This window comes from Pyrenophora tritici-repentis, chromosome 5 (genome assembly GCF_003171515.1).
Source record: "Pyrenophora tritici-repentis strain M4 chromosome 5, whole genome shotgun sequence".
Classification (NCBI taxonomy): Eukaryota; Fungi; Ascomycota; class Dothideomycetes; order Pleosporales; family Pleosporaceae; genus Pyrenophora; species Pyrenophora tritici-repentis.
The window spans coordinates 1,573,562-1,600,787 of record NC_089394.1 but is presented as its reverse complement, the minus strand read 5'-3'; the positions used below and the strand labels follow the sequence as shown (position 1 = coordinate 1,600,787).

Genomic DNA, 27,226 nt, shown 5'->3' with positions numbered 1-27,226 from the left:
GCGCGGCGCCAGTTTCGCTGGTTTGCGGGAATCAACCATTTTGGGAGAGGGTGGTTGATTACGCGAGGGGTTTCTGTATAACAAGAAGTCGATATCATGGTTCCTGTGGGTAAAAAGGAGATATTCTGTGAAGTAGGGCAAGGATTTGACATGTTGGTAATGGTTTGGTGAAATGGTATGGTGGTATCATATGCCGGAGTTGGGTGGGATCTTATACTTCAATTAATACCCTAGCGTGATCAAGTTCGGTGCGATTCCATGATCAAAGCTGATTCTTCGTACGAGCATTGATTCAGGTAGTGTTAGTGGATTCGTAAGCTTGGGCTTGGTGCAATGGATACTCCTGTATACTCTGTGGCTGTATCTTAGATCGAGGGGCTCACCCGTTTTCTGAACTAAGGCGCGGTTTCTTCCAGTTGTAGTCATCACATCACCAGAAGTTATATGTGTGTCTTTCATAGAGAATAGCAAATCGCATAATATATAAGTATCCCAAGGTCAAACGGTTAGGGTGGCTGAGATCATCGGGCTATCGGCGACGAACCGAATCGAGTCACCAGCAACAAGAAAATCTGCACAATCACAGACAAAGACACGGACACAATCTTCCTCTCAAAACCTGAGAATTTTTTGTCTGGAAACTGCCTCAATAATTCCCTGATTCCGCTTCCCCCTACCTCTTCCCTATCTATCCCCTCCAAACAGCTTCCAACACACACATAAAAGTCAACGGATCAGCCTCAACCTTCACAATATCGAACCTCTCATCCGCCTGTCTAAAAATCTCCCTCCAAGCCTCCACCGGCCTCTCCTTTGCATTGAACAGCGCCATCATACGTAAATCCATTGCCGTGCCAAAGCCATGGATACTCCTCGGCAAGTCTTCCTCGCTCGGCTCTTGCTTACCAACATAATCGACAAAGACAACGCGCGCACCGGGTCTAAGCGCAGGACGAAGAGCTTGCAAGACCTTGATGGATTCGGCGTCTGGCCAATCGTGCAGTACCCACTTGAGCATGTAGATGTCTGCTTGGACGGGCTGCGGGTCGAACATGTTATGTGTGCGGAAGGAGACGCGGGATTTGAGGTCGGTGGGGAATTCCTTTTCAAAGACGGCGGCGACTTCTGCGAGGTCTTCGACGACGATTTTGAGGTTGGGGAAGGCTTTTGCGAGGACGGCGTCGTCGTGGCCGGCTGAGCCTGCGATCTGGGTATGTGTTAGCTGGATGCATGATGTGGTCAAGGCTTTCATATACTTACGTCGACGACGGTGGCATTACCAGCGGCCTTCCAGTCGATTGCACTGAGTACGTGGCTTTCTGTTTGGAACAAGTCCTTGATGTAGGCCATGAACTTGATGAAATTTCTTTGCCGCCATCCCTTCTCTTCGCCTTCGCCATCATTCTCGATAAAGTCCCAGCTATTTTCATAATCGCCCCATGCACCACCGGAGCGACAGAGCTTGAATGCGGTCTCTTTTACGTCCTTGGAGATGTCCGGTTTCCCTTGTGAGAAGCGACGTAGAGCTTCCGGAAGCATGAACATGGGTGGGCCAGCCTCATCCAACACCATATGCACAAGAGCAGACAACCCGGCATCTTTTGCAAGGGCAGCAGATCGGGAGGTATGCCTGACTGAAGTTGCTGTAGGCGATGGCTTGACGAAGAAGCGCATGGTGACAGCGTGTTCGAGAACACGACTGACCACCTCCAACGGAAGCTTAGTTTGCTTCGCTACATTTTCGAACGTCGCCTCGCCGTATATAGGAACTGTGTTCCAGAAGTTGAACCTGTTCAGGATGTTCAGGCAAGCCGCATCTGGAATGGCCATGTGTACGTAGTTGAATACGCTATCACTCGGCCCCTGACTCAATATCCACATGTCCTTCAACGCATCTTCCAGACTCTGTCTTAACATGAAGACCTCCCCAGAGACGTTCTTGTATTTGACAGGGCTGTCCGCCTCGAGAGTGACGGGTGGTACCTTTTCTGTTTCGAGCTGTTTCGTCATCTTTGCAGCGAGTTCGCTGATTTGAGCCGCTAGGCTGTTGAGCGTGGCTATCTCCTTCTCTTGAATGGAACCCATCTTGAAGAAATCTGGCTGGGGCAGAGAGATTGAAATTGGGGATTTGGATCAACCAGAGAGACGCAGCCAAATTTATGAATATATACAGCTCATGTGTCCCCATCCCAACAAAACTTCAAATCAGCCCTTTGCGTCATTGCCATACGCTTATTACCATTCCCAAACCATACGTTCATCTTTTTCAACCAGACATGTGCACTGATGACCGCAAGGGACCTACAACTAGCCCAGGGACGTACTGCATGTGAAAGAGTCTGTAATTGGTGGGGAATCAGAGCTCGTCGTCAAAACCGGACCTAAAGAGTAAGCGTCCTCCGGATAGACCCACACACAATTACCAACGACGCATGATGTCGTCGCCACTGGAAGATGGTGGATGCTAATCAGATCATCTTATCAATCTGATAAGATTTTTCCATGCCGGATGCTGGGCGCCTAAATCATGGTGCATGCCCAGATGCGGCCACGGCCACGTTGGGGCATTTATCCTGATGGCGCGTGACGTAAGGTGGGCCAAACTTACGAGATGTGGAAGGTCTTAGAACAAGTTCCGTACGAGCTGTTCAAGAGTATGGGCTTGTTAGCCTAGGTACGTGTGTGGCACTACCTAGACTCCGCAACAATCAATTCAATCCGGTCACTCTCCTAGACCCACTTACCTATCTAGGTAGGGCTTAAACTCCTATAGGTAACTACTAGGCTTAAAGCGGTAATCAATCAATCCAATCTGAACCTTCTAGGACCCACTTAATTGATTGTTGCGGACTGTGGCACTACCTATGCTAACCAAGGTATCCTTTAACAGGAAGTTGTAAGCCAGATGGTTATGATACAAGTTTCTGTGAAATTCGCCTACGCCTACGCCTTCAAAGGCACAGTAAAGTGTATAGGCTTTATGCAAAGACCCGAGTACAATCTCATTCAACTCTCTATCACACATGTACAACACACATACACCATTTTGTTAACAAGCAGTATCATAGGTCTAGAAAGTCTTTTCCTATACCTCTCTCTTTTTTTCTTCATACCACAATGCATGTCTACCCAACCCTAAGAGCAGGGAGGGAGAGAGAATAATCGTAAAACACACTACCAGTACCGTATTACCCAAAACAACACCCAGGTCTCAGGTCCTGGTTTTTTAGATCATCGACCACCAACCGCCAAGAAAAGAACGCCGCGACGCTATGCAGCTACACACATTGGCATCAACGACAGACATAAAGCCAACCTCCGAACATTAGAAAATAGATGTGAAATCCGTAAGAAAATAACAGAGCAGAGTCATTCTTGACATGAAATCAGTCTCACAGCCTCTCTACTTGCGACTAACAAGTCTACCAAGCCCACTCTTCCTCTTTTGCTCCTTTTCACGATCCAAATCCTCCTTCTCCCGTGCGTCTTCGGCTGCACGCTCATCTTTGGTCGGTACGCGGGGCTGATCAGCGAAGCGAATGCCGGGGGTGCGACGTGCAGGTGAGAGCACCTTGCCGCTGTGCTCGGCATTGGAGTGAGTACCGCGACCAGTTTCGAGCGGATCGCCAGTCTCCAGCTCATTTTCAGAGTCGGATTCGGGGGTATCGTCGTTGCCTACACCAAGGGCGCCTAAACGACGCTTGCGTTCTGCTGCGGTTTCGCCTTCGAAGCCTTCGTCTTCTTGGGGTTGCGGTTCAGCGCTGGTGTTAGGGGCTCGGGGTCCTTGGCTTGGGGATTGCTCGGCAGATTGCTCGGCAGCTCGACGACGTCGGCGCTGCGCAGCGGTCTCGGGACCCTGATCATTCGAGTAACCCTCGAGATCCTGGCGTACGGAGTGGAATGGCACATGTTCGTTGTTGCTGTCGACAAGCGTCAACCCCTCCGGACCACGAGGTTTCCCTTCCGCATCCGCTGCTGGCGATGGAATCTTTTGCAACTCGGCCTCGCCCGCTTCACCAACGACAGGAGGAACGTTCGCTTGCACAGAGGCTGCGCGGCGTCGTTGTTCGGCGGTATGGTCCTTTGCGTCCTGATGTGCGGCATCCTTGACAGCCTCGGGAGCATCGCTGCTCTGCACAAACTTGGCCCGGTCTTTCGGGTTCATCTGCGACATCTGTTGGATGAATTCCAACTTGCTCATCCGACGCCCTCCAGCTGTAACGGTGAAACGAAGCAGGTCGTCGTCCTCTTGCTCCTTCGCTGCTAACTCTGCTGCTTTCTTCTTCTTGTTACTGGTGGGTTGAGTGCCGGATGGGCCTGCCTGCTGAGTAGCTGCCACGCCCATGTGGGTTCCCATGCGCTTCAGACTTTGCACAGCACGACTCGTCGACGTCTCCGCCATAGACTGGCCACGAGTGTTCGCAGGCCGACCTTCCTTCGGCCCCTTTGGAATATCGTACTTCTTCAGGACCTCACCATCCTCATCTTCAACAATAATGGTATTACCATATTGATATGCGAGGGCGGGACCATGCTTGCCTGACTTGTGTGCTGGCTTCTCAGCCTTCAAGGGCTCTGCTGCCTTTCCATCCTTGGGAGCGCGACCTGTGTAACTTTGCATTCGGTTGCGCCATGTCTTGTGAGGATGCTCAACCGCATCCCCAATCTTACCAGATGCTTCTTCAAATGTACCATTGTGCTCCTTTTGCGACACCCCATGTTGGACGTCCTTTTTCTTCAGTAGTTCCTCTGCCCTCTCACTATCATGTCTCCGTCGTTCCGCGCCATGCTCCCCATGGCTGTCCCTGACTCCAAGAACATTGCCTTCTTTATCTTCAAAGACTGTGTTGTGGCCTTCCTGGTAGATTTCTTCTTCAGGCTCCCGCATCTTCATCTTCTCTCCACTCGACGAACTCTCACTAGAGATGGCCATCGCATCAGCAAAAGTATCGGTATCTTCCTCTGGTGACACTGTCGCTGTCTGGGCATCGTCGCGCCTGTTTGGAGCGATGGCAGATTGCGAGATGGGCCCACCTGGTCCACGACCCGCATCCCAGCGTCGTCCTCGCGGCTCTGCTGAGTTGGATCGGCTGTGGTTCCGGCTTTGGGTTTTGTCTTCCTTTTGGCGGCGGAGGAACGTGCCACCGAAACCTGCCGCTGCCAATTCCGCTTTTTCGTCATACGAAGATTCAGAGGGGCGTCGAGCCATGGAAGACCTGGAACGTGACTGAATGCGAGGAAGACGATCCATCCAGCCAGGCCCATTTTCGTTCGCTTGTGTGTAAGACATGGAGATTGTAAGCGTGTTGATGCGCTTGCCCAGGGTAAAGACTGCAATGGAACTGCCATGGACGATGATGCTGACAATGACCAAGAAACAGGTAATCGGCCAGATCATCTCAATAATGTTCAGATGTTCAAATCCTGGCTCCGGTAGTACGGCTAGAGGGGTTGTCGTTTCGGTCTCGAGTTCAGCTCTTGCAAGGATAGCGACAAACAAGCCACCAACACCAATAGGCCCAAAGTGACCAGCAAAAGAAGCCTCGCGCCATGTCTTGATGTCGGGTATGACGGGTTTGAGCATCAGCATGATGGGAATCCGGCGGAAGAAAAGCACCAGAATACCAAGGACAACTAGACGCCATGGCGATAGACCGATAATGTCCGAATTGAACTGCTCCCAGGGAATGATGGAGCCAAAGTAAACGAAGAAAGCCAAGTTGATGAGCAAATCGATAACGTTGGAGACGTGTGACTCCTCGGTTTTCTCGAGAAACCATCCGTCGTTGGAGAAGCCGACTCCGCAAGCGAAACCTACGAGCAAGTCATCCATTCCAAGCAAGGAACCTGAGCCGGCACAAAAGAGCGCCAGCACAAAGTAGAAGACGAGGAAACTCTCACGATCAATGAGGTCCTTTTCGTGAGCCCATCTAATTGCGCGACGTGCAATATATCCTACGACGAATCCATAGAAAGCGCCAAAGATGCATTCATAGAGGACTGTGTAGCAGAACCAGTGATAAGCAACCTGATTAGCGTCGGGACGGTACTCGATGAGGTAGATGGCCAAGTAAACGAAGGGAAAGGCCATGCCATCGTTGCAGCCGGATTCGCAGGATAGCAGATCTCGCAAATGCTTTGGCACTCGCTTGGCGAACTTTCCTTTACCGACAACCGACGAAGCTAGGACAGGGTCCGTGGCGGTAACGCAAGCGGCGATGCACAGACTATCCAGCCAATTAAGATGGGCATGGAACAAGCCCCAGATGAACAGGCTGGTTATCAACCAGCCGAATGTCATGACTGGTAAGAGGAGGAGGACGACCGACCTCCAGTGCTTCTCCATGTATGCGCGCGGCAATTCGACGCCGACGGCGAAGCATTGCACGACCAGAACGATGCGCGAAAACTCTAGCGTGATCAAGTCAACGTTGCCCCATGTCGACGGGTCTATGAGGTTCGCCGCGTGCGGGCCGAATATGATACCACATATGGTCGCGACGGTAGCTTCACCAATGTACAGGCGCTCTTTGATTACTGAAGAGCACAGCATGAACAGGCTGGTGAAGCCTCCGAGGATCAGGTAGACCAGATGCGGCTTGGTGATGGAGAGGTGGTCCCACGCCATGGCGATGCGCGTACGGTATTGTTCTGTACGTGTCTTTCTAGATGCGATGCGACTTCGTGCTTCAACGAAGGCGAGTATGGAACGGCGCAAAGGCGAATCAGCGCGGCCGTGGTCCGACGCGAACAATGGCGAGTGAGCGAGTGAGCAAGCGAGTGCTAGGTAGGGAGGATTGAGGCACCGGGGCCGCGATGTCGAGGTTGTCGGCCAAAGGAAGAGAAAGATGGTAGCGACACCGGAGGCATGTATGAGAGGTCCGCCCAGCCGCCAGTCCTACACTGCCCTAGATGGCGAAATGACGTTGGATCTGCTCCTGTGGGGCCGTGTTGAAAGCGGCTCCGCTTCTATACGACGAGAGAAAGCTCTAGAGATGGCTGGTTAGTTCCAAGGTTGTACTGGACGGGTGAATGAAAAGTCCTAAGCCAAATGCTTACAAGAACAAAGTTGCGCTCGGCAGCTGCTTCCGAGAGCTTGGGTGGTAGTTAGTGCGCGTTGGGGCCGGGTAGCAACCAAACTTTGACAAGACAATGGTGCGTTGCTTTTCCGGTCAAGCTCTTGCAATTGCACGCTGCAGAAGGCTTGTCAAGTCCTGCAGTGTTCTCCTGCAAAAGGAAGCGGCGGAAGGTGAGATTAGTACAACGATTATCGAACTGCAAAACTAAAGCGCTTGGTACTTGGCGGTGACGTTGGGAGGCCCCGGGGGTGAAGGGCATATCGCCTAAACCCACGCCACATGGACGCACGCCTCAACGTCTTTACCATCCAAGATGCCGATGTGAGGCCGAGAGAAGTGCCGCTGCTGGAAAACGGGTGCGATATGGCAATCTGATGCTCCAGTCTTCCACACCTCGTCGTGTTTGCAGCAAACGACCGGGGGCGGAGCTCAAGTCGCTCCGATAGGTCCTACTCCGAGCCGTCCCAACGGTTGTGTGAACTTGTTTCCAAGAGTGAACATCCTCGTCAGTGCTGCACACCTGACGATAAACCATCTGCACGCTGTTCATCACATGATGACCTGACGCCATGTGCTCTGCTTTGTCTCTGCAGGAAGCCCACAACGCTACCCAGCAATAGTAAACAGCACCGGTGTGCATTCGCTAACTTAGCTCAGGGTGCGAGTAGCGCGGGTAATGCAATGGTTGATGCAAGCCTTTGCTGAGCCATCGGGCTGCAAACCCAAGCCACGTCAAGCATGCTATGAAATGAGGGTCAAGATGCTTGGCGATCCTCTGTGCATCGTAGGAAGCAAGCCAAGCCACACCTGCGCCTCTGGCTTGGGAACTGTTTCACACCCATCTGTGGCGACGCGAACTATGCAAACAACATCCAATCGTCGGAATGTTTTTCTTCTTTCTCTCGTATTTCTAGAAAAACGAAATGTGAACACTATCCTCTTAATACTCCGTTACCCTCACAACGCACCCATGTCAAAAGGCACGGTCGATAAGAAATACTAAATTTGGCCGCCACAATCACACCCTGACGGCGCCTTGGTCCCGTGTTGGATGCTTAGGGTTCGTAATACGAAATTAACTGAAGCCCGCTGCGAGCTGTCTTGGGTACCAAGAGGGTGTTGATGTTTGGTGATCGGCAGCGGGTGGGCTGTAGTACTCCCCTAGAGTCACCGTGTCACGGTACCCAAACCGCCTCCGCGGCCCAAATTCACCACCACAACGAACCTGTCACTATCACAACAACACGCTTTCGTGCCTTATCGCATTCATACTTCCTTTTGATTTCTCCAATGAAATATTAATTCTGACATACAACCTGTGTCTCTCGGCATTTGTCATCACAAGCTGCCCAAGTCCACGTATTCTATATATAGCTTTGTTTTCCTATCCTACTATGTTGTCCTTCTTGTCGACATGTTCCACCCGTCTTCCGTCTCCACATACGTCACGTCCACATCCCGACGTTTCAGCGAGGCAGCTAGAACCCTCTCAGAATCATCCATCTTCCAAGGTAATCCCCTTCATCGTGCCGGTACACGCATCGGACAAGACGGTAGATGGACAAGGCGAGCCCTGTACGTGGGTGTAGGGATATCCTAGGCATAAATTTTCGATTTTGCTATCTGTTGGTGATGGACGACTCATGATTACGCGCCAACTTAATTGTACTCCGCGGTCAACTGGATTGGTGGATATAGCCTTGGGTTGGAGGAGAAATCATAATACTTGGGACATATACCCTTGACCAACTGGGCGACATGAATTAATTGAAAGTGTGGATAAGCACCTAATAGGCGTGTCTGGCGCCTACGATGGCCTTTTACACTAATATGTCAAGTATTTCATGTCACCCAGGTGGACCATGGCCATTGTTTGCAACACGTCAGAAGCGTGACACTTCACGATGCTTCACAATGGATTGGAGAGAAAGATGATACATGATTTATGCAAATTTGTATTTTGCGCTATTTACAGCTATATGTGGTCAACTAGACAGTTAAATTTATCAAGGACCAAGCATTCGGATACGACCGTTACTCTATGAAACACCCATGCGCCTTGTAACGAGGGCACATCCCAGGCCCTCGACGCCCAACCTCGCCGATTAAACAAAAGAGACCCAACCGGTGAGCTATGCAAGTTGATAACTGGAATACGCTGATTTTCCTAGTGCACCATAACCCATCAAAGGAACCCAGGCTCTAAAACGAGAAGCGCGTCGAACACGACGTAGAATGTCGATGGATGTTGTCGAAATAGAAATGTATATGCAAGAATATGAAACCGTAATGCGTGATATCATTGGAATCCTCGTAGCTTAGTGGCCTACGGGCAGCCATGTTCGCCTCTCGTCCATACTCCGATTCGCACGACCTCCTGGCGTCAGAGGTATCTCGACGCGCATTCGGTCGTTGCGCTCAGGGTCGCTGTCAGAGTCGTATGCATCTGAAAGGCGAGAGAAGTAGTCCGCCAGTCCATTCGTGGGCGATGCGATGGTCTCATACAGAGGAGGCGGTGTTTCTGAAGGCGGGGGAGGTGGCGGTTCTATTTCAGAGAATGCTGGCGGGTTGAACGAGGGCACGCGCATTAGGTGGATTGGCCTTTGTACAGTAGAGTCGTTGGGTCCACCAATGTGTGCAGCTTGTGGTCGTGTGAGGGGTGGGGCCGGTGTTGGCATCGGTGCATCCGAGTTGCCTCTTGAGCGGCCTATCGAACTCAGAGTTGGCACGAAGCTGGTTGGGGAGTTTCGTCGAGGCGGTGCGTTGGGGCATCCGCATTCAGGTATTCCCGCTCCGCTGAGCGCAGGCTCTGGCGAAGAGTACGCTGGCAGTGCGGTATTGGCTTGAGTGGCCTGGCACGAAAGAATGTGGAAGGGTGAATCAATCGAGATTTCAAAGTGTCGTCTCTTCGACGGGTCGACCAGGTCCGGTTTCGAAAGGCGCATGACGAGCTAGTCTATTGTTAGTGTGTATGACAGTGAAACCTGGAAAGCTAGCGTACCTTGATCCAATGATGCACCTGTATGTTCTGGTACGTGGTGTCAAAATGTAACTTGGAAGCCTTGTCCTTCTCTTTGAGGTGATGACAGCTTGGCAATTGTACGTTGAACTCCATCTCCGTGGGGCCAACGTTTGTATCTCCACCAAGATCACCCAAAAGATTGGTGGGGTCTTCTACTTGTACGTCCTCACCCCGGGAAGCAGCCACCCGTTGGTCGTATGGAACACCACCTCCGGACACTATCCTCATTGTACTACCGGGAAAAGTGCTTGTAGCAGGACCATCCGCACGTTTCTCGAAAAGTTGGACCTTGCGGACGGGCTCCATGCGATGTACCCGCTTGTTGTTGCAGAAGTACTCAACATTCTCAGTAACAAACACCTTGATGCGATGACATTGTACTTTTGCCAATGGGGTTAGCTTGAAGGCGATGGGGACCTGCGCTCCGAGCGGGAAGGATTTTCCCGAAATGACAATGTCGTAATGGAGTTGATCTTCCCAGCTGCGGCTGATGGCGATAGGCTCCACTTGTTCCAATGAACCCTCTGACGGTGCGCGGATAAGCTGAACTTCTTTTGATCCAACAAGATTTGTGCGGAAGGCTCCAGCACGCTCGACCGTCGCCTCCAACTCGTACTTGACGGAGCCAAGATCAACGTCGATGGTTTCGGGAAGGTGACTGTCCAGTGGTAGCTCGAAGTTGTACATGTACTCGCCAGGGTTGAACATCCTGTAGCCCTTTTGTGCTACTGAAGGACCCCCTCCAGGCGTGTCACCCTTCCCGAAACTCCGCGATTGGTTGACTTGCAGTGACAGGCGTCTTGCTTCTTTCGTTGTCAGGTTCAGGGAAGAATTGTTTGGCGACCCACTCAAACCACCTGAACTTTTGTAGAGTTCCACGTGATCTGCACCGGTGCCATTTTCCGCGTTCGGAAATTGGGAGTTGAAGAAGGGCCATGTGTGGCTCATCAGAGTATCCACCTCTTCGAACTCAGTCTTCTTTGGGGGGATACCTGATTCAAATTAGCTTTGGAGAAACAACGTTAGGAAACAACAAACCCTCTGGCCATTTTGTCGTTGCACGGCCCCGAAACTTTAGCGTGATGGCCTTCAACTTTGAAGGCTTTGTGACCTTTAAACACAGTGTGCCACGGAGCATCGCCGTGCTTCGCTCAGCATGTTCGGATTGTTCGAAACCACGTAAGAATAAGACAGGCTCTGTGAGTTGTACGTTGACGCTGACGCCTCCGCCCGAAGCTACTGGCTTCTCCTCTGGCATGCTCTTTACACTGCTGATGATGCTTTTGGCAGAGGTGCGGCCTGAAGACCAAGTTGACTCTGATAATGACGGCCTGGGAACAGCTGGGGCAGCTAACGTGCTTCCAATGGCGCCCACAGCACCTACGCCCGAGTTCCTGGTGAGCGACCTCATTTGGGCAGTCTGTGAGCCTCGGGAAGAAGCAATAGAGTTGCGATTGCTGTTGGTGCTCGACGACGATGACGAGGGTTGATCTGCGGGTGGGTCTGAGGTTTCGGGTTTACTGTTGAAATGGGAGTCGATAAAGGAACGTAGATAACGTTTTGCGTTGGCACGTGGGACCGCCAGCTTTTCGGTAACGTACGACTTGCTAGTGCTAGTCGTGCTCTTTCTTTTGATACGTAGCAATGGGTCGGGAGCGACGTGTGCGATGTGAATGCGGTGCGGTCGTCTATTGCGGCCTGCGAAGATGCCGCGGTAGGAGCGCAAGGGTGTGTCTAGATGGTCGGGGATATATCGCAAACGACCACGCTCGGTATATACAGTGTGGTACTCTGGCATGTCGATGATGCGTCAGTAAGGTTAGGTAGTAGGTGGTCGAGGCGGTAGTGGAGTGTTGCAAAAGCACGCGAGGCACAGCGTCTTATACAAGAGGCTATCTAAGGATCAAGTATAGCACGGCTTGTGCAACTCTACAGAGTCATGAGAGGGGTACAAAGGGCCTTTCGGTCAAGGTAACCTAACCAGATTCCATGTCGATGGTTTGGGAAGGGACTTGTCGAGTTCCAAGATTGGGCACTAGCAAGACAAAGGGCCCGAGAGTGTTGAAGGGAAATGAAACAGGGACTCACAGCAGCGACAGGGTATCAAAAGCTTCGGTGTGCAAAGTGATGTGTAAATGCGATCAGCAAGACAGGCCACTACAGCGATGTGGAGCGGTGAAGTAGCCGGTGCGTCGGAAGCGTGCGGGATTACCCTGGAGGTGATGGTCTGCGTTGGCGACGTCGAGGAGTGTTTTGCCAGGACGACAAGGGCGAATAGCAGGGTGCAGCCGTGTTTTGAGGCGCGCCCGAACTAGCAAGCAATCACTTCACGAGCGTCAATGTCAGACTAAGGCAGGGCATGGACGGCCAAAGTGTGCCGGTGTGTCGAGAGCAGGGAACAGACGGATGACGCGGCGGATGGCGCTGTAGTGCTGTGGTGCTGTTCGGCGGGGTTCGCAGCGACTGGCACGTCGTAGAGTATTTGGCATCAAGATTAGCTCGATGCTGGGGTGGATACCCGGATCTGGACTCGTCAAAGAGCCGTAAAGAGTGCGTCAACCATGTGAAAACTCTTTGGGGATATGCCTACGGAGGATGTGCTAGATGCTCAGTCAGGCAAAGAGGCGCACGTCGGGCGGCGGAGGCTCGGATGCATTACATCATCTTTACCTCGAAGAGTTCTGCCCACTCGATGCCGGAAGCAAATCTCAAAGACATCTGCTTCTAGACCGGTTGGCGTCTAGCGACCGACACGGCTTGCCCGGCAAGGCACCGTGATCGACGGCACACTTTCCTGCGAGGCCAGGCTTGCACAGACAGGGACGGCTGATGACAAGCCTGGGAATAGCAGGTATGCAAGCAAGTGGCTGTCAGGATTCCTATCCATGAATGCCACACACTAACCGGCATACGGCTGTTTCCAGCCAACGCGCAATCTTGAGACATGATCTCCTCAGGGCATGAGGATCATTTCAGCAAACTATCGGGATGATGTCATCGTATCGACTACATGCTGTTCTTCATGCATGGTGTTGCTGCAACAGTGAGGTTGACGCCCAATGCAGGTATTGATGGATTGAACACTAATGTTCATAGCCACGTGACGTAGACAGCAGAGAAATGCCCGAGAATCCTGCGGTTCTGCGATAATAATGCGCGTCCAGGACGTAAGCTGCTTGCTTGCATGCGCCCAAGATGCCAGGTGCGACAAAAAAGAATTTCAAAGTCGCGATCGCGTAGTGATCGTCGGTCGGGGACACTCGATGTGGGCATACAGGTGACGGGAGGAAATAGATCTGCAGGAAGCACATGGTGCGCTATCGGCGGCGCCTTGATTTCTGGTTCACGCGATTGTTGTCATCAACCCAATCTGCAATGCCCAAGTGAGGCGGGCGTCATCATCCCCAGGTCGATCTCGCTGCGAAGACTACCTAGGTACTAGCGCGGGGGTCGCCATCTCTGGGGTCAAGACGTGAGGTGTGAGGTCTGGTCTGAGGCGAACGACGAGGCGATTCACCGCCAAAAACAAGGCGATGGCACGTGACCCGTTCCCACGTGAACCACTGGTCCTCAGCACTTTGCACGTGATATCGCTTGGCTTCCCCGCAACGCGTCCGAGGCGAATGTGTGCGTGTGTTTAGTGCAGGGCTTAGCTCAGACGCGCCTTCTCTCGGCGTTTGACTGCGACTTTTGATCACCACTGTCATGGACGTGAACCATGCAGGATACGGTATGCGCCGCACCCGCTCTCGTATGCAGATGAAGATGAAGATGCACTTACACACTTCCAGGAACGAGCCAACTGCCCCTGGCTGGGGCTATCCTCTGCTGCACTTCAATTGCCCCCGAGCAACGGGTATGTCCAATGCCGTCCGAGTACACCGCTCCATGCCTCTAACCCGCTTGACAGGCGCAGCTCGCCGCCATCGGCGCGCAGATGGGCGCGACCATCAAACTCGACCTTACTTCGGATGTAACCCACCTCATTGTCGGCAGCACGGACAGCCCCAAATACCGCTATGTCGCAAAGTCCCGCGACGATGTCAAGGTTCTTTCACCGGAATGGCTAGAAGCGTTGCGCGAGGTCTGGATGACAGGAGATGACAACCTAGACGTACTTGCACTCGAGAAGGACTATCGTATGCCCACCTTCTCCGGACTAAAGATCTGCCTCACCGGTTTCGACAATCGTACGCCACCACCCCACAATGCATGACACGATGCTGACTGATACAGCTGACCAACGAAAGAGCATACAAGACAAGGTAGACGCCAATGGGGGAGAGTATCATGGTGACCTTACCAAATCTGTGACCCACCTCATCGCCGCGACGCCCTCGGGCAAGAAGTACGAGCATGCCTTGAACTGGGGGATGAAGATTGTGGCGCTGGAATGGCTCGAACAAAGTCTAGAGAGGGGCATGGTGCTCGAGGAGACCTACTACAACCCCACGCTTCCAGTCGAAGAGCGAGGCAAAGGTGCCTGGGAACGCAGGCAACCCGCGTCCCCTGCCCCAAGCAAGCGTCCACGAGACACGGAAGGAAGCCAAGCCCTGAACCCCTTTCGGAGGAAACTGCGCCGTTCTGCTAGTACTAGATTGGGCAGTCAAAGTGAGGCTCTATGGGCGGGGATTACAGCCCCAAGTTTCGAAAAACAGGTAGACGAGGACGGTTGGACAGAGGACACACTCGCCAAGCAAGACACCACACGACCGAGCACTGGCACGCATACACCGTCATCGCCGAGGCCTTCGTCTGTTCATCAAGATGACGTGCTTGCTGATTTCAACAATGCGGACCCTGTCGAAGATCCTAACGCGTCCATACCGCCACAGGCTGATTCACCTTCCCAACATGACGGCATCTTTCAAGGCCGGATTGTCTGCCCCCATGGCTTCGATACAGAAAAGGTACAGTCTTCTCCACCCCCACGTTCTAGACCCTGCTGACATCCCATCAGACAAGGATTTTGCGCCAACATCTGGAGAGCAATGGTGCACGCGTCCTCAGCGCAAGTGACCTCGACAGCTCCTCGATAGAAGACCTAGAGCGAGGCTATTTCATTGTACCGCATGACGTGGAGGTCGATTTGACAACACTTCCGGATCGTGCCGGATCGCACATACCCTTAGTCACAAACTGGTGGGTTGAGCGCTGTCTCTATGGCAAACGTCTAGTAGACCCCGCAGAGGATGTTTTGAGTCGGCCGTTTGAAAGTCGCACCATCAGTGGTAGGTTTGCGCCCCACATTGCTTCTTTCGTGACTGACGTCGTTAGGGTTCTCTGGACTAACCATCAACTCGACCGGATTTTCCGGAATTGAATTACTGCATGTGACCAAAGTGGTCACATTGATGGGTACGGTGATAGCTCCACTTGCACTGAAATGGTCTGACAATCTTGACAGGCGCTACGTACGATGAACAACTATCCGCGAAGACCTCGGTTGTTGTGTGCAACCCTCCGACCATCAACACGCCGAAACTCAAATTTGCTACGGACAAGCGGATCCCCGCTGTGCATGCGAAATGGCTATGGGCATGTCTACGTACTGGTCGGCTGCAGTCGTATGCGGAGTATCAATTGAATAAGCCGCCGCCGCCGCAAAAGCTAAAGCAGGCACCCCGACCCCAAGACAAGGCATCTACACTATCGATTTCAGAAGAGCAGAGCACAAAGGTTCGTCAAGGAAACCAGCACTCTGCCAAGGCCGTGACGAAGCCACCGCGACAGCAACGGCCTGGTACCCTTGATCTTGCACTACCCACGGACTCTACGCCTACATCAACAAAGGCATCGGTCAGTCGTCATGGGGCCGATGATAGCAACCTTAGCTACAATGAAGACGGATTTATTGTCCCCGGGATTGATGGTAGTGCATCGTTGCCCCTCCGAGAAACTAACGCCAACACCCCGCGCCGACTGTCAACATCATCCAACACCTCAAAGCCTGTCTCCCGGGCTAGAAGTTCATCCGCAGAATCATTAATTGCCCCTGCACGTAAATCCAAATCCAGCCGAGTACCTACCCCAGATTCTGTCATCCCAGACGTGGACCCGGATTCCGTCATCCCGGAAGATGCCGAGGCAGCAGATCCGATGCTCCCGCATGAAGCGCCTAAAGAAAAAGGACCAGTAGACGAGAAAGATTATTCATCTATACTAGCCCAAATGCGCGCGAACCGCAAAGCCGCGCCCGCTCCCGCCGACCCAGCCACCTCGAAGACGCGTAAGCGGCGTCAACTAGGCCGCGCAGCATCGACGAGGTCAAACGCTTCGGCGGGTGATAGTTCTGGTAATCTGCTTGTTGATGACGAAGAGGAGAATACTGTGCTAGTAGAGGAGTATCAGGCTAGTCAGACATTAGCCTGGGAGTCGCCTGGTGCGGCCAAAGCGAGGGAGCAGATGATCAGGAAGCTGGGAGGAACTGTGAAGGAGACCAGTGTAGCTGTCGAAGGGATTGGAGTTGTCAAGGACGCTGGGGGTGAGGTGACGACGACTAGGACAGGAAGGAAAAGGAGGGGATGATGGAAGTGGTTTGTTTTTGTACTATGTCTCGTTTTTGTGTTTACCACGGCGAAAGAAATTGGACGCCTGATTGCATAGCGAGGTGTTTTGGGTACACGCATAGCTAGGCGTTACTGTTACATTTATCCTCTTAGACACCACATCGCCATAATACACAAACCTCTTCTTTCATCGAAAGAAGAAGAAGAATTATATCCCATACGTAACCTTCAACCTCCTCTCCAAATGCCCCTTTGCAGTAATCACACCATCCCCACCATCCTCCTTCAACCCCAACCTCTTCCTCTGACTCCTCAACTCCGCATCCCCCTTTGTCCCAAACGCCTCAATAACCTTACTCGGCACAGCATCCAACCTCGCCTCGTCCAGCGGGTGGCAGAAATACGCCATACTATACCTCTCCTCCCCGCCCTCAAACGCAACCCGATGAACCGTACTTTTCAGCATGCCGTTTGTCCAGTAACATAGCAAATCGCCAATATTGACGAGTATCGGGGGGTGTGCTAGGTTTTCTTCGTCGGGGTTTACAGGTACGGGGACCCAGCCGGATTCTGTTAATAGCTCCAGTCCGGGCTGCCCTGGGAGTCGGAATAGGAGGGTTATACTACCGTAATCTGAATGTGCGCCTGCGCGGATACTCGTGATTGTATTGGGTTCACTGCTGGCGTCGTCGCCATTTTCCTCACCTTTTGAGGCGAGTGTCTTGGGATAATACAGCATCCGGAATATGGTGCCTGAGGGCCCGCGAGACTGGTCGTGGCGGGTGGAAAAGTACTCTGGGTCTGAGATTTGGAGAGCGGTTCCTAGCAGGGAGAGGATGGTGGTGCAGAGGGTGTGGCAGTCTTTTTGGAAACGGGAGATTAGAGAGGAGGATTCTTGGAGGGAGGAGGGGAGGGGTTGGAGGGTTGGGTTTGGTGGGGCGATGTTGAAGGCTTCTTTTGGGTCGCCTTGCTGTCGGGGGTGATGGGTTAGTCATGCGATTTGGTGATATTAAAGGAGGTGGAGGCGTGTTTTTGTTCGAACCTTTTGGCCTGAGGGGTCGAGCGATTCGCCTTGCATTGATACCCAGCCCCGGTTTATACCACCAGCTTTGGGGGAGTGGATCGCGTAGGCGGATTTTTGGTCTATAGGAGTGGCGAAGAAGAACTTGGACTGGGGAATTGTTAAATCTTGACACTAAAATGGCAAACATGGTGGTGGAAAAGGTCATAAGCGTGTTGAGGCATGTTCATGGGTGATCCTTACGAGTTCAAACATGGCATCAATATCTTGTGGTGGGATGGTTACACCGTCGTTCTTGATGTAAAGGAAGCCATGTTTTGAGGCTGCATCGAGTACTTGCTGGGCGACCTCTTTGGATGGGTTGGAAATTTCAATTACTGGAATCGAATTTTGAATTTTCGTCATATCAGACATGTTGGATGAGAGTTGATGTAGAAAACAAGTGAGGGGTACAGATAAGATCTGGTGGCATGCGCAGGTAGATAAGATTTGCAAGGTGATTCCAATCTCGTGTATAACCTGGACGGGAACTATTTCAGTTAATCTCACTTAAGCCCTACCCGTCGGTCGACTTTACTATGGGCCGTTATTTGGCCAGATACCGTACCTGAGCTAGCGCGCGGTTGATGATCAGGGATATTCCGGCGTGTGGAGCTGCGTCTGAGCTTCCAATTTCACGACAACAAACCCCCGCAACCGGTACCGCCAGATCGCACCTAGCCGTGTTTACAGTGACGTCGGAGGTCATTGCGATATCATATTAACTGCATTACTGGCTATTCGCCCGCAATACATTTTTAGGCTCTCCAGCATAATCGACACGCGACTGGCATCATGATTCGCGACTTCGTGCAATGGACGGCCGCCATTGTCGAGCAAGGCGATCTCACCGAGCTGCGCAGCAGTCGCGTAGGCATTGAAGCCGCCGACTATCTTAACCAGCGCATCTTGAATCACCCCCGCGCAAAGGAACCACTCGTGCCCGCACTCGGAGGCCTCCCACTTGCCCTAACACAGCACATTGAAGAAGACCTGGCAACATTTCGCAGCCACGAGATTGAGCCGTATTTTATCTTTAGCGGGTTGGACCTCACAAAGCAAGGAAACCCTTTCGGACAAAAGACAGCAGAGGCCACGGTAAATGCTGATGCATGGAATTTGTACGACAGCCACCAGGCCGAAGCTTCAGTCGCCAAGTTCGGGGAATCAAGTACGACCGACGAGTAGCTCTTGAGAATTATACTGATGACTCGCAGCATATGTCACGCCAGAAGACCTTTTTCGCGCGCTGCAGTCAATCCTCACCAAGCAAAACGTTCGCTGGCAGGTTGCGCCCTACAGTGCCTGGGCTCAGGTAAGGAAACGATAACCTTGCGCTGGCATTGGCTGACAAGACATAGTTGGCATACTGCGAGAAGAACGAATACGTACACGCTGTCGCCGGATCATCGGACCTTCTCATCTTCGAGTGTGCCAAAGTCATAACATCGTGGGATTTCGAGGCGCGACAATTCAGCTTCATACGGCGGGAGAAATGCGTAGCCGATTTATCCAAGTTTGTTGGCGCGTCCACAGTCACGGATGACATCTTTCTGGATACCTGCCTCCTCGCCGGCACCCCATTCCTCCCTACACTTCCCATACTGGATGCGCCGAACAGGGCAGATCTTCTGAAGCCACATAGTGCGATAAAGATGATCATGAACACAACTGGGCAGTCGGGATTCTCTGTCGTGGTTAGCAACAACGATGTCCCGCCCTCAGGCAAGGAATATGTCACCCGGTACCAAAAAGCACGCCTGGCAGTCAAGAATCACCCTGTCTATACCGAAGAAGGCAAAGTTGAGCCCCAAAACTCGGCCTCTATGCCAAATGACGCAGGTCAATACTTGGGTCAACGCTTACCAGACGAGATCCTCCACTACATGTCCAGGGGTCTGATCAATGCACGCATTCTTCAGTGGCGTACTACTTGCGAAGTGTTCGAAGTCCCTCCTATGGATGGTGGAGAGTCGCCAGAATACAGGAATCTTGTCAGCGTCAAGCTCATTCCCCTACGTACCGCAGCCATCAACTTGCTCAGTAGCTCGTTACACAACTGGTACCGGCATAAGCCTCTGGAGCAGACCAACTGGTTCTCAATCACTGAGCCGACCAGGAAATCGGCGTCCACGACTATTCACGTTGAGAGGCCATCAGAAGCCCAATCCCCTTCCATAGTCGATACATGGAATGTGAAAGAAGCCGTCTTCAAGGACGCCATTGGACAATACAAGGTTAGTAGCGACGTAGTTTCAGTGTCATGATATACTAACGCGACTGGAAGGATTGTGGAAGCCTCGGCGCAGCTATCTTATCACTACAGGACGCCGACTTCGTCTCCAAGACTATCGCGAAGAAGAATCCTAAGAACCCTCTTTCGACCGCCCCGGAAATCCTTTACAACTCGATATGGCGCTTCCTAGCTCTGCGTGAGTATGTGGACGTCAAAACCCATAGCTTAACCCAGTGGGGCAAGGTACTCGCTGCCGTTATCAGTGGTCTCAAGGGAAAGGCAGAGCATGAAGCAGCAGTGCTCGCTGTAGAGCTGATCCGTATGGGTCTCCTCATTTCCGATATCAACATGTTCCCGACATACAACGGCGCGCCGATGCGTGGCAGCAGTGAGTATATCGGCCAAACCCAGGCTCGCATGACTGACAACTCGACAGCAAAAGATAAAAACGCCAACATGCTTGTGTCTCGCGTCGCTGGTCTCGGCATTTTGCATCATCGACCCATTGGCTTCACAGGTCCTCTTAGCCAGCATCTTCTCGGATACAACTCCATCATCAATGTTGTACGTCAGACACTACGCGATCTCGTAGAAGTGGCAGCTACACACATGTTCGCAACTGGATGCTGTAATAGACATGCAGACATCAGTGCGATTGCTATGCAGTAAGTTGCTCGTGATGGCGCATCCAAGCATCCTATTAACAACCCCAGACTACCATTTCTCCTGCCCAACAACTGTGCGCTCAGTATCGCCGTCAAATCGTACCTTGACGAGTTATTGAGCAACGATGCCGACCCCACTTCTCCAGAGACCAAAGCTAGAGTGGTGGACACTGCGTCGATGCGCTACTTCCCACAATCTCTCCAGTTCGAAACTGATCTTAAAATGGCTTTCTCTCTCTGGGATGCCATTTATGCTGGAGTCAACAGTGCAAATAATACCACAATCCCTGAGGCTACCAAGCAGATATGGACAGAAACAGACAAGTGGCTCTCTGAGCGGCGCTAGAGTCGTGAAGCTCCGGATATGAACAGTGTCGTGAAGGCTAAGCTATGGTCTGTCCTAGAGAAATTGACGACTGGCCGGACCTGTGGGAGGGCAGTCGAGGAGCAACTTGAGAGGACAGAGTTGTGGAGTTTGTCGTACTGACAGATGGTAAGAAGAAGACAAGGCAGAAAAAGATAAACGCAATTCGTCATGTCATGCGTCTGAATTAGCTGGCTACATGGAAGGGATCATGACGAAAGTACTCTGGATAGCGAGTGAGGCTTCAAAAGGTGGTGGCCAAGACTGCTGAATGATGATGATGGTTACAGGGAGGGGAGTGTACAGCCCCGGCTTATGCAGTCTTTGAGTAGTTCCATATGAGAAATTATGAAGTCGAGCTCGAATCTATGGCTTGAGTGAGCATCTATGGCTAGAATGCGTGAACATCAAGTAATGATGTCTTGGAGGAGGCTTAGGCAATATTTTGCCAACTTTTGACACAAAGCGGTGGCGTAGTGGCGACATTTCTTCACTCAATCATCGGGATATTGTGGTCGTGTGGAATATGCTCGCTTCTGTCTTCAGAAGTAGAGTATAATTTTCACGGGGACTGATTCTTATGACAGTATGGTTTAATGGCATATGTTTCATGACACCCGCATATATCAAAGCACATTCTACATACCGCAAATTTATCAAATTGAATGAAACAATAGTCCAAGTGACAATTTGACATTCCACAGGAATATTTGCAAGAGTACGACAGCGTAGATTTTGATCCACATGTCTAGGTCATCTTTTCTTGTTCAAGGGCCCTGGCCCAGGTGCATCACGGACCGTATTCCTTATCGATACAGGCGGGGGCAAGGGTGACCACCTTGATAAGGCCAGGTGTTGTAGTTGTTGTGTGAATGAACAGATGAAATTAGACTCTGCAGTAGCTTTAATGCAGACTACTTGTATGAAACCAACATATTTGCTTCTTTCATAGAAACCAGTGGGCTTGCGGTGAATTCATACGTCTTGCGGTGAACCGCGATAGCTCCGCCTCCATACTAGTCGGTGAAATTCTGATAATAAGACAGACCTTGCAGTGTTGTCACTCTATGCTTACCAAGCTTATCATTCACCATTCAAAAGCCCTCGGGCGAAATCTGGAAGTGCTTCTTGGCAATGTCTGTGGTGGCGTAAATGAGGCTGCAGCAGGCAGCAGGTGGACGCGTTGCAGCACCAGTCTCACCTAGGAAAGCACATACTGTGGTACAAGTGAAGGCAATTGGCCACATTGGCGCCTTCTGAAGGCGTCGCGGAGTAATGCACCAGTGAAGGGGACACAGTGTTGCTTAAGAGGGTCGCTTGTCTAAGTGGTTCCAGCAACTTCCACTTCCACTGCGGCGGAAGGAGCACGGACCCAGGGTAACATTGAGCTAGCTCCAGCAGCAGTGAGATCACCGCTGTTCAAGCTCCAACTTACTTAAACCACCACACCCCGAACATCGCAAGACCATCCACCTCCATCTTGCCCCCCACTCACTCACAACCCACTCCACCGCGCTGCAACCCCCATTTCCGTTCTTTGCATCAGAGACGCAAAACCCCGCAGCGACACATAAAAACACATCAGCAAGATGTCGGCTGAACCAGATCACTCGAAGCCGAAGGTGGACCTTTCAAAGTACGTGCATTTTCATCGCTATTATTTTGCCACATTGCTAACAAGTCTTCAGAAACCCGGATGGCGCTGAGCCCAAAGACGTAGGCATTACCAAACACCTGTCCAGGATTGCCCTTACTGACCCGCCACAGAACGATGAGACCGCAACTGCTATCCTCAAGAAGAAGAAGAAGCCAAACTCGCTCATGTAAGTGCATTGAACAAACCAACCAAAAAGTGCAATGCTGACTATCCCAGTGTTACCGATGCCGTAAACGATGACAACTCGATCATCGCGCTCTCAAACAACACCATGGAGACTCTCCAGCTCTTCCGTGGCGACACAGTTCTCGTCAAGGGCAAGAAGCGGAAGGACACTGTTCTCATCGTTCTTGCTGATGACGATCTCGATGATGGGTCCGCGCGGATAAACCGTGTTGTTCGCCACAACTTGCGGGTCAAGCACGGCGACGTTATCACCATCCATCCATGCCCGGACATCAAATATGTATGCATCACACATTTTTTCTGAATCTTGAGCACCATGCTAACTAATTTTCTAGGCCAAGCGCATTGCGGTCCTTCCCATTGCCGATACCGTCGAGGGTATCACCGGCTCGCTATTTGACGTTTTCCTTGCCCCATACTTCCGCGAAGCCTACCGACCAGTTCGTCAAGGTGACACCTTCACAGCACGCGGTGGTATGCGACAGGTTGAGTTCAAGGTCGTGGAGGTTGACCCGCCTGAGTTCGGTATTGTGGCACAAGATACGGTCATCCACTGCGAGGGCGAGCCCATTCAGCGTGAGGACGAAGAGGGCAACCTCAACGAAGTCGGATACGATGACATTGGTGGCTGCCGGAAGCAGATGGCTCAAATCCGAGAGCTGGTCGAGCTGCCACTGAGACATCCCCAACTCTTCAAGTCGATCGGTATCAAGCCCCCGCGTGGTATTCTCATGTACGGACCGCCCGGTACTGGTAAGACGTTGATGGCTCGCGCTGTCGCCAACGAGACTGGCGCGTTCTTCTTCCTAATCAACGGCCCCGAGATCATGTCCAAAATGGCCGGTGAGTCCGAGTCGAATCTGCGAAAGGCATTTGAGGAGGCCGAGAAGAACTCTCCGGCCATCATCTTCATTGATGAGATCGATTCGATAGCGCCTAAGCGTGACAAGACCAACGGTGAAGTCGAACGCCGTGTCGTCTCGCAACTGCTTACCCTCATGGACGGTATGAAGGCTCGATCCAATGTCGTCGTCATGGCCGCCACCAACCGCCCCAACTCGATTGATCCCGCTCTTCGTCGTTTCGGCCGTTTCGATCGTGAGGTCGACATTGGTATCCCCGACCCTACCGGCCGTCTGGAGATTATGCAGATCCATACAAAGAACATGAAGCTCGGCGACGATGTCGACCTACAGACCATCGCCGCGGAGACTCACGGTTACGTCGGTTCCGATTTGGCGTCGCTTTGCTCAGAGGCTGCCATGCAGCAGATTCGTGAGAAGATGGACCTCATCGATCTGGACGAGGATACTATTGACGCAGAAGTGCTGGATTCGCTCGGTGTAACAATGGAGAACTTCCGTTTCGCCCTTGGTGTCTCCAACCCATCCGCACTTCGCGAGGTTGCCGTTGTCGAGGTTCCCAACGTCCGATGGGAGGACATTGGTGGTCTGGAGGAGGTCAAGCGCGAGCTCATCGAGTCCGTACAGTACCCCGTCGATCACCCCGACAAGTTCCTCAAGTTTGGCATGTCTCCATCGCGAGGTGTGCTATTCTACGGTCCTCCCGGTACTGGTAAGACGCTGCTTGCCAAGGCCGTTGCCAACGAGTGCGCTGCCAACTTCATCTCCATCAAGGGTCCCGAGCTGCTCTCCATGTGGTTCGGTGAGTCTGAGAGCAACATTCGTGACATTTTCGACAAGGCTCGTGCTGCTGCACCCTGTGTCGTTTTCTTGGATGAGTTGGATTCCATCGCCAAGTCTCGTGGTGGATCGCAAGGCGACGCTGGTGGCGCGTCGGACCGTGTCGTCAACCAGCTTCTGACTGAAATGGACGGTATGACATCAAAGAAGAACGTCTTCGTTATTGGTGCTACCAACCGACCGGAGCAGCTGGACAATGCACTGTGCCGTCCTGGTCGTCTCGACACACTTGTCTACGTTCCTCTGCCCGATTTGGCGTCACGTGCCAGCATCATCAAGGCGCAGTTGCGCAAGACTCCGGTCGCTGACGATGTCGACATTGACTTCATCGCCCAGAACACACACGGCTTCTCCGGTGCTGATCTTGGTTTCGTCACACAGCGTGCTGTCAAGCTCGCCATCAAGCAGTCGATCGCGATTGACATTGAGCGCCGCAAGGCTCGCGAAGCTGCTGGCGAGGATGTCGACATGGAGGTTGACGAGGAGGACCCGGTACCTGTGCTCACCAAGGCTCACTTTGAGGAGGCGATGCGCTCTGCTCGTCGCTCGGTGACTGATGTTGAGATTCGCCGATACGAGGCGTTTGCGCAATCGATGAAGAACTCTGGTGGGTCAAGCTTCTTCCGCTTCCCCGATGCAGAGAACGCGGCGGCTGGGGCGGACCAGAACACCTTCGGTGCAGGCGGTGAAGACGAGGATCTATACAACTAAGGGCCAGTTTTGGATTGTGCACGCAAGAAGATGATATGGATTCATGATGGATGAAATTTCCTTATGGCATGAGAGGCCTAATCCTCTAGATAGAAGGAGGCAGTTATTGGTTGGTGCTGATGGAGATGATCGGTAGTAGCATATCTACGAGCCAGATCCTCAATGAGAAAGCATGTTAATAATTTTTTGATGTGGTTTGCTATATAAGATGTGATGTACACAACAAACATGATGGGGGCGATCAAAACACCCACGACCATCTTTATGGAAGACATGATCATTTCAGAGTCATCGTCATGTTGCATACGGTGATCCGATCTCATCATGTCTTCCGTAAAGATGGTGATTTTATTTTGGTCGCCCCCATTGCTCTTGTTCTCCATGTTATTCAGAAAGAACGATGCGTCTTAGTCTAGAGCATGCAGGCGAGCCTCTGCTGCAGCACGTCTTTGATACTGAGGGTCGATCAGACATGATTTGAAACGGTGATGATGAGAACCTTAGCCCCGCTTGTACCTATTTCGGGCATGCGGGTATTAGCGGGTTGCAGGGCTAAATCGGCTGAGGTGCGGGTCTCGCGGAGCTGGTATTGTTTTGCGATTCTCTTCTTGTCCAGTTTCCCGTGTGGGGTTCGTTCGCTTTGGGAGAGATATGTTTATCATACGACTATGGGTGAAGCAAATCCAGGGGTGGTTTGAGAGAAAGAAACACGGGGCGCGCCTATCACTCCTCGTACGTGATTTCGCAAACCTTCTCCAACTCCTTCATGACCGTCTTGGCACCGGCCTCAATAGCCACCCTGGGAATCTTCAGATCGATTTGCTCGGCCATCTCGGCATGGCCATTCGTGCCGTTTTCGCTCGCCGCCGCCGCCTGACCGCCCAGTCCGCGCGTCTGCTCCCGGATCTTTTGCATGGCTAGGTTGCGCGCCTCCTCGCATGTAGTGGCCTGGCCGGAGCGGAACAGATGGGTGATGTAGGCGCGGAGCTGGTCCTTGAAACCGGAAGCGCGCAACGACTCGTCGAGCGTCGATTCAATGTTGCGGATGCCGTCGCCCGAAAGCAGGGCCGAGTAGATGTTGTTGCGCAGTTCCTGGGAGATGCCGGATTGGGCCTGAGTCGTAGTGATGGAAATGGAGTCGACCATGTTTGTTTGGCGCAAGGTGGGTATTAGGAGTCGATGGAGTGGAGACCAAGAGGGTGGATTCGCGGAGAGAAAAGGAGGTGATGTGTATGAGGTTGGATAATAACACAGGTGATTAAGCGTGATTTGGGTCGGAAAGAAAAGAATCAATATCGGGGCAGATGCCGTATGGGCGCGGTAGCTGCTGATCCTGTTCGCGTAGGCGGCGGGATGTGGGCGCACGTGGGAGTGTGCGGCTTTGAGGGTAATGTCGGGTACAGGACTGCAGTCAGCTTTAGCCAGCTTTTCTCTTTGTGCAGCAAGCCGTATTCGCACGGATGCGCGGGATATACGGGCCTTAGGGCTGGTTGCAGGGCTGGCTGTGGCAGCGTTGGCGGTGAAGATCGCTGGAACGATGTGCGTGGTTTACCGGTGATGTGCAGGTCGTGTGCAGGCTGGTGCTGTGGGAGGGCTGGTGGTTACGCAGCGACGGCGGCAGCTGCCAGTTTAGTCTTGAGGCGGGGAAGGTGTCATGGAGTGTGTGGTGTCATTAACTATGGTGGACTGTGGTTTGGTGCGAGTGAAAGAGAGGCTATTGTCGACGGGCGGACGTTAGTAGGGTGCTGGGAGGGCCGAATGGGGTGTTCGGGGCGGTGCCAGGCTGGACGGTCGTCGTCGGCCGGTACCTGCATCTTCTTTATCGCAAATATTGGTTGCACGCTTCATAGCAGATGGGCACGGGCCCGGCTACCCGCTCTGGCTCCGGTCGCCCAGATGCCCTGCTAGGCGCCCGTGATCGGGTATTGGGGAGTATTGGCAATCCATCCAGAAGCAGAAGCAGATGTCAGTCTCGAGCGTGGTGCAGTGTGTAGTGCAGTATTGAGTCTATCGTCTATCGTCTATCGTCTGGAG

At 52.4% G+C, this 27,226-nt stretch overlaps 8 protein-coding genes across 8 annotated transcripts; 3 read left to right on the top strand and 5 right to left on the bottom strand.

Moving 5' to 3' along the window:
- Positions 1-688: 688 nt before the first annotated feature.
- PtrM4_105830 (O-methyltransferase) lies at positions 689-2,085 on the bottom strand (the record flags this gene model as incomplete). The annotated part of the gene is made up of 2 exons (XM_001936129.2): positions 689-1,207; positions 1,261-2,085. The coding sequence occupies 2 exons, from the start codon at positions 2,083-2,085 to the stop codon at positions 689-691; spliced, it is 1,344 nt and encodes a 447-aa protein (XP_001936164.1).
- A 1,318-nt stretch (positions 2,086-3,403) lies between these two features.
- Positions 3,404-6,628, bottom strand: PtrM4_105820 (NhaP, NhaP-type Na+/H+ and K+/H+ antiporter; the record flags this gene model as incomplete). Its single annotated transcript, XM_001936130.1, has 1 exon — positions 3,404-6,628. One exon carries the CDS (start codon positions 6,626-6,628, stop codon positions 3,404-3,406), a length of 3,225 nt encoding a protein of 1,074 aa, XP_001936165.1.
- Positions 6,629-9,397: 2,769 nt separating this feature from the next.
- PtrM4_105810 (arrestin domain containing protein) lies at positions 9,398-11,899 on the bottom strand (the record flags this gene model as incomplete). The annotated part of the gene is made up of 3 exons (XM_001936131.2): positions 9,398-10,030; positions 10,081-11,093; positions 11,140-11,899. 3 exons carry the CDS (start codon positions 11,897-11,899, stop codon positions 9,398-9,400), a joined length of 2,406 nt encoding a protein of 801 aa, XP_001936166.2.
- Positions 11,900-13,806: 1,907 nt separating this feature from the next.
- On the top strand, positions 13,807-16,629 carry PtrM4_105800 (Lig, NAD-dependent DNA ligase (contains BRCT domain type II); the record flags this gene model as incomplete). Its single annotated transcript, XM_066107667.1, has 7 exons — positions 13,807-13,831; positions 13,893-13,957; positions 14,012-14,291; positions 14,338-15,011; positions 15,062-15,332; positions 15,379-15,459; positions 15,509-16,629. 7 exons carry the CDS (start codon positions 13,807-13,809, stop codon positions 16,627-16,629), a joined length of 2,517 nt encoding a protein of 838 aa, XP_065962116.1.
- Positions 16,630-16,818: 189 nt separating this feature from the next.
- On the bottom strand, positions 16,819-18,045 carry PtrM4_105790 (DIOX-N multi-domain protein; the record flags this gene model as incomplete). The annotated part of the gene is made up of 3 exons (XM_066107666.1): positions 16,819-17,580; positions 17,653-17,781; positions 17,875-18,045. The coding sequence occupies 3 exons, from the start codon at positions 18,043-18,045 to the stop codon at positions 16,819-16,821; spliced, it is 1,062 nt and encodes a 353-aa protein (XP_065962115.1).
- Positions 18,046-18,465: 420 nt separating this feature from the next.
- On the top strand, positions 18,466-20,917 carry PtrM4_105780 (Protein involved in propagation M2 dsRNA satellite of L-A virus; the record flags this gene model as incomplete). The annotated part of the gene is made up of 6 exons (XM_066107665.1): positions 18,466-18,841; positions 18,888-18,985; positions 19,032-19,907; positions 19,958-20,294; positions 20,343-20,571; positions 20,620-20,917. 6 exons carry the CDS (start codon positions 18,466-18,468, stop codon positions 20,915-20,917), a joined length of 2,214 nt encoding a protein of 737 aa, XP_065962114.1.
- A 1,607-nt stretch (positions 20,918-22,524) lies between these two features.
- Positions 22,525-25,192, top strand: PtrM4_105770 (SpoVK, ATPase AAA+ class; the record flags this gene model as incomplete). The annotated part of the gene is made up of 5 exons (XM_066107664.1): positions 22,525-22,571; positions 22,624-22,651; positions 22,703-22,758; positions 22,809-23,058; positions 23,114-25,192. 5 exons carry the CDS (start codon positions 22,525-22,527, stop codon positions 25,190-25,192), a joined length of 2,460 nt encoding a protein of 819 aa, XP_065962113.1.
- A 723-nt stretch (positions 25,193-25,915) lies between these two features.
- Positions 25,916-26,338, bottom strand: PtrM4_105760 (uncharacterized protein; the record flags this gene model as incomplete). Its single annotated transcript, XM_001936136.1, has 1 exon — positions 25,916-26,338. One exon carries the CDS (start codon positions 26,336-26,338, stop codon positions 25,916-25,918), a length of 423 nt encoding a protein of 140 aa, XP_001936171.1.
- Positions 26,339-27,226: the final 888 nt, after the last annotated feature.